This window comes from Tupaia chinensis, unplaced genomic scaffold (assembly GCF_000334495.1).
Source record: "Tupaia chinensis unplaced genomic scaffold, TupChi_1.0 Scaffold000194_1, whole genome shotgun sequence".
In the NCBI taxonomy this organism is placed as follows: Eukaryota; Metazoa; Chordata; class Mammalia; order Scandentia; family Tupaiidae; genus Tupaia; species Tupaia belangeri.
Window position 1 is genome coordinate 95,938 of NW_006159669.1, and position 4,102 is coordinate 100,039.

Here is a 4,102-nt window from a genome sequence, read left to right on the forward strand (position 1 = left end):
TACAGTGTACTTTGGATGGAAAATCTCATTTTGTATGTTGTAATGATGTATAGTGAATGAATGCAAATAAATAAATTGAAAAAAAAATAAGGTTTCACTTCTATTTAAGTCCTCTGATGTAAAATGAGCCCTGCCTTCCAGTAAAATGGTCCCTACACTGTTGGCATACCATTTCTCTCCAGTGTGAGTTCTCTGATGTAAATTGAGTGCTGACTTCCAGGTAAATGTTTTCCCACAATTTTCACATTCATAGGGCATCTCCTATGTGAGTCTCCAATGATAAGTGAGTTGTGACTTCCAGAAGAATGTTTTCCACATTGTTTACATTCATAGGGATGCTTTCCTGAGTTAGTTCTCTGATGTACAGTGAAGTATCCCTTGCTGGAGAATGTTTTCCTACATTGTTTGGATTCATGTGATTTCTCTTCTAAGTGAGTTTTCCAATATTTAACAAGTGCTAGCTTGTGGTAGAATAGGTTTTCTATTTTTTTTTTTTTTTTTTTACATTGGTTACATACATAAGGCTTCTCTCCTGTGAGTTTTCTTATGTTGAGTGAGCTATCCCTTGCTGGAGAATGTTTCCCCACATCATTCATATTCATAGGATTTCTCTCCTGTAAGAGTTCTCTGATGCGTAGTGAACTGTGACTTCCATGATAATGTTTTCCCATATCATTCACATTCACAGGGTTTCTATCCTGTATGAGTTATCTGATGAAAAGTCAGGTGTGACTTCTGGGAAAACATTTTCCTACATTGTTCACATTCATAGAGTTTCTCTCCTGTGTGATTTCTCTTATGTTCAGTGAAGTATCCCCTGCTGGAGAATGCTTTCCCACAGTGTTCACATTCATGGGGTTTCTCTCCTGTGTGAGTTCTACAATGCTCAGTGAGGTGTGACTTCCGGGAGAACATTTTCCTACATTGCTCACATTGATAAGGTTTCTCTGCTGTATGAGTTCTCTTATGTACAATGAGGTTTCCTTTGCTGGATAAGGTTTTCCCACATTGTTCACATTCATATGGTTTCTCTCCAGTTTGAGTTCTCCTATGTATAGTGAGTTGTGACTTACAGGAGAACGTTTTCCTACAATGTTCACATTCATAGGGCTTCTCTCCTGTGTGAATTCTCTTATGTACAGTGAAGTATCCCTTGCTGGAGAATGCTTTTCCACATTGTTCGCATTCATAGGGTTTCTCTCCTTTGTGAGTTCTACAATGCTCAGTGAGGTGTGACTTCCGGGAGAACATTTTCCTACAGTGTTCACATTCATAGGGCTTCTCTCTTGTATGAGTTCTCCAATGCTCAGTGAGGTATGACTTCCAGGAAAATGTTTTCCTACATTGTTCACATTCATATGGTTTCTCTCCAGTTTGAGTTCTCCTATGTATAGTGAGTTGTGACTTACAGGAGAACGTTTTCCTACAATGTTCACATTCATAGGGCTTCTCTCCTGTGTGAATTCTCTTATGTACAGTGAAGTATCCCTTGCTGGAGAATGCTTTTCCACATTGTTCGCATTCATAGGGTTTCTCTCCTTTGTGAGTTCTACAATGCTCAGTGAGGTGTGACTTCCGGGAGAACATTTTCCTACAGTGTTCACATTCATAGGGCTTCTCTCTTGTATGAGTTCTCCAATGCTCAGTGAGGTATGACTTCCAGGAAAATGTTTTCCTACATTGTTCACATTCATATGGTTTCTCTCCTGTGTGAATTCTCCTGTGCATAATGAATTGTGACTTACAGGAGAATGTTTTCCTACATTGCTCACATTCATAGGGTTTCTCTCCTGTGTGAGTTCTCCTATGCATAGTCAGGTGTGACTTCCAGGAGAACATTTTTCTACATTGCTCACATTCATAGGATTTCTCTCTTGTGTGAGTTTTCCAATGTTTATTCAAAACTGATTTGGAACTGAAAGATTTTCCACATTGCTCACGTTCACAGGAGTTCTCTCCAGTGTGAGTTGTCTGATGCACAGTGAAGTGTGACTTCATGTAGAACATTTTTCCACATCGTTTCTTTTCATAGGGTTTCTCTCCTGTGTGACTCCTCTGATGTACGGTGAGGTCTGAATTCTGGGAAAAGGTTTTCTTACATTGTTTATATTCATAGGGTTTATCTCCTGTATAGGTTTGCAGATGGTCAGTAAGGGATGTGTTCAGACACAATAAATTTCTATATTGTTTTATCTACCCTTTTTTTCTACAATAAGAGTTGTCTCATATATAACAACAGTTGAAAGCTTTCATAATTTGTCCACATCATAAGGTTTTACTTCTGTGATTTCTGTGGTACTACATAATTTTGATCTCTATAAAAAGGCTTTTTGATGTTTATTATATTTACAGGGTATTTCCCTTGTATGCATTCTCTAATGAAAAGCTAGATTTTACTTCTGCAATAAGGATTTCTCTTATTCATTATATGAATAGAAATTTTCCACTCTGTATGTAAAACGTACTGTAAAAATGATTTTTAAAAATAATTTCTCACATTCTCTATATTTATAGTATGCATGTCCTGTATCTTCTGAAGAATGAGACAGGCTTTTTGTAAGATGCATTCTTCCACACCTGATCTATATACTGGGCAACAAGAACTGTTCTTACCACTGCCTTTCCCATACTCGTTCTATTTACAAGTAGTAGCCCACATATCAATCCTCCTTGGTCAGAAAAAGACAAACATTTTCATAAATTATATCTAAGAATTTCTTCTACACTGCTCTTGTATATTTCCAGTATTGGTACTGATCTATAATAAGAAATATTTTTTCTTATTAATAAGTTACAGTAACAATTTACATTAATATTTTTGAAAGCTGAGTGGTTTTATTTTGCTTCTTTATGTTTCCCTTTCCTTTAACACCTTTAAAAATATTCAAAATATCTACCATCTTTCCTGCTGTAATTTTACACTAAAAGATTTCCATCTGTCATTTGTTTTCCCTGTTCTTTTTTTTTTTCTTATAATGGTGGGTATTGTGTAATGTTTCTTTACTAATGAGAACAGTTTTCTAGATCATCTATTTGCAGAAGCCAAAAGTCTTGTCACTTAAGCAGAAATGCTAATTAAAAAGGACATGGATATAATAAAAATACATACTAATCATCCTAAACATGTCTTCCCTTAGAACTATTTAAAAAATAATATACGCCATTTTTTCATACCCTTATCCTAGTAAGAACATAGATATTATGCTAACTGCTGGTCCCTATACACCTCATTTTTTTTATACTCTTATCCCAGTAAAACATTTCTACTTTTTTTTAACCTCAACAATACTCACTTTTCTTTCCTCTCAATAAAATACAAGCTGTTTAAAAGAAAATACATTACACTGGTCCCTGACAAGGATGCATTGTCTAACCTGGGAGGCTCTGGTTGGGAAGTTCTTCTAATGCCCATGGCTCTCCTTCTTGCTCCAACTTCAAGATCACTGCAGGTTTGGCAATGCAGTGTCCTGTTAATGAAAAGCAGTGTGGAATTTTGCCAAATCATTCATGTAAACTATTTGAAGAGTAACAACAGTTCAGCTTTATCAACTGTGAAATAAAAGGGTGGATTTAGGTATTTTGTTAAAGAACAGTGGCACTCACATTAACCACAGAATGAAATTTCACTTCTAAATAGCAATAAGCATTACAAAAGTATTGTCCATTTACTATAAAAGGAGAAAGTAATTACTTTAGGGAGTTGTATGGGAGTTCCACTAACCCAAAAACACCAGGTTGCTGTAGGTCTCCAGCATCACATCCTTGTATAGAATCCTCTGAGCATCTTCCAGGCCCTGCCACTCCTCCCAGGTAAAGTCTACAGTGACATCCTCAAATGACATTAACTCCTGTAAAAAAAATACATTTAACCTTATCAGCCCTAGGAAAGAGAACCATAATATGAAAAATTTACTTTCTCTGTATGTTTGTATCTCTGTATATTTATGAACTCTTTGCAAAGGTAGAAAAAATGAAGTAAAAACATTCTAGCTCTATGCTAATTTATTCACTGCTAAAAATATTACAAGTATTTTCGTATAGATCTCCAAATGTTTTTGCTGCTAGGGATGAAAGCATAATAAATATTCTGCTATGTCAAGAT

At 35.8% G+C, this 4,102-nt stretch overlaps 1 protein-coding gene across 1 annotated transcript in view; it reads right to left on the bottom strand.

The window, feature by feature from the left end:
* Positions 1–3,842, bottom strand: part of LOC102482625 (zinc finger protein 25) — a 6,992-nt gene extending 3,150 nt beyond the window's left edge. Inside the window, exons 1-3 of the mRNA XM_027771196.1 lie at positions 3,722–3,842; positions 3,375–3,467; positions 698–2,126 (exon numbers count right to left, since the gene is read on the bottom strand). Coding sequence (XP_027626997.1) covers positions 698–2,126; positions 3,375–3,467; positions 3,722–3,842 — 1,643 coding nt within the window. The remainder of the gene's footprint in view (positions 1–697; positions 2,127–3,374; positions 3,468–3,721) is intronic.
* Positions 3,843–4,102: the final 260 nt, after the last annotated feature.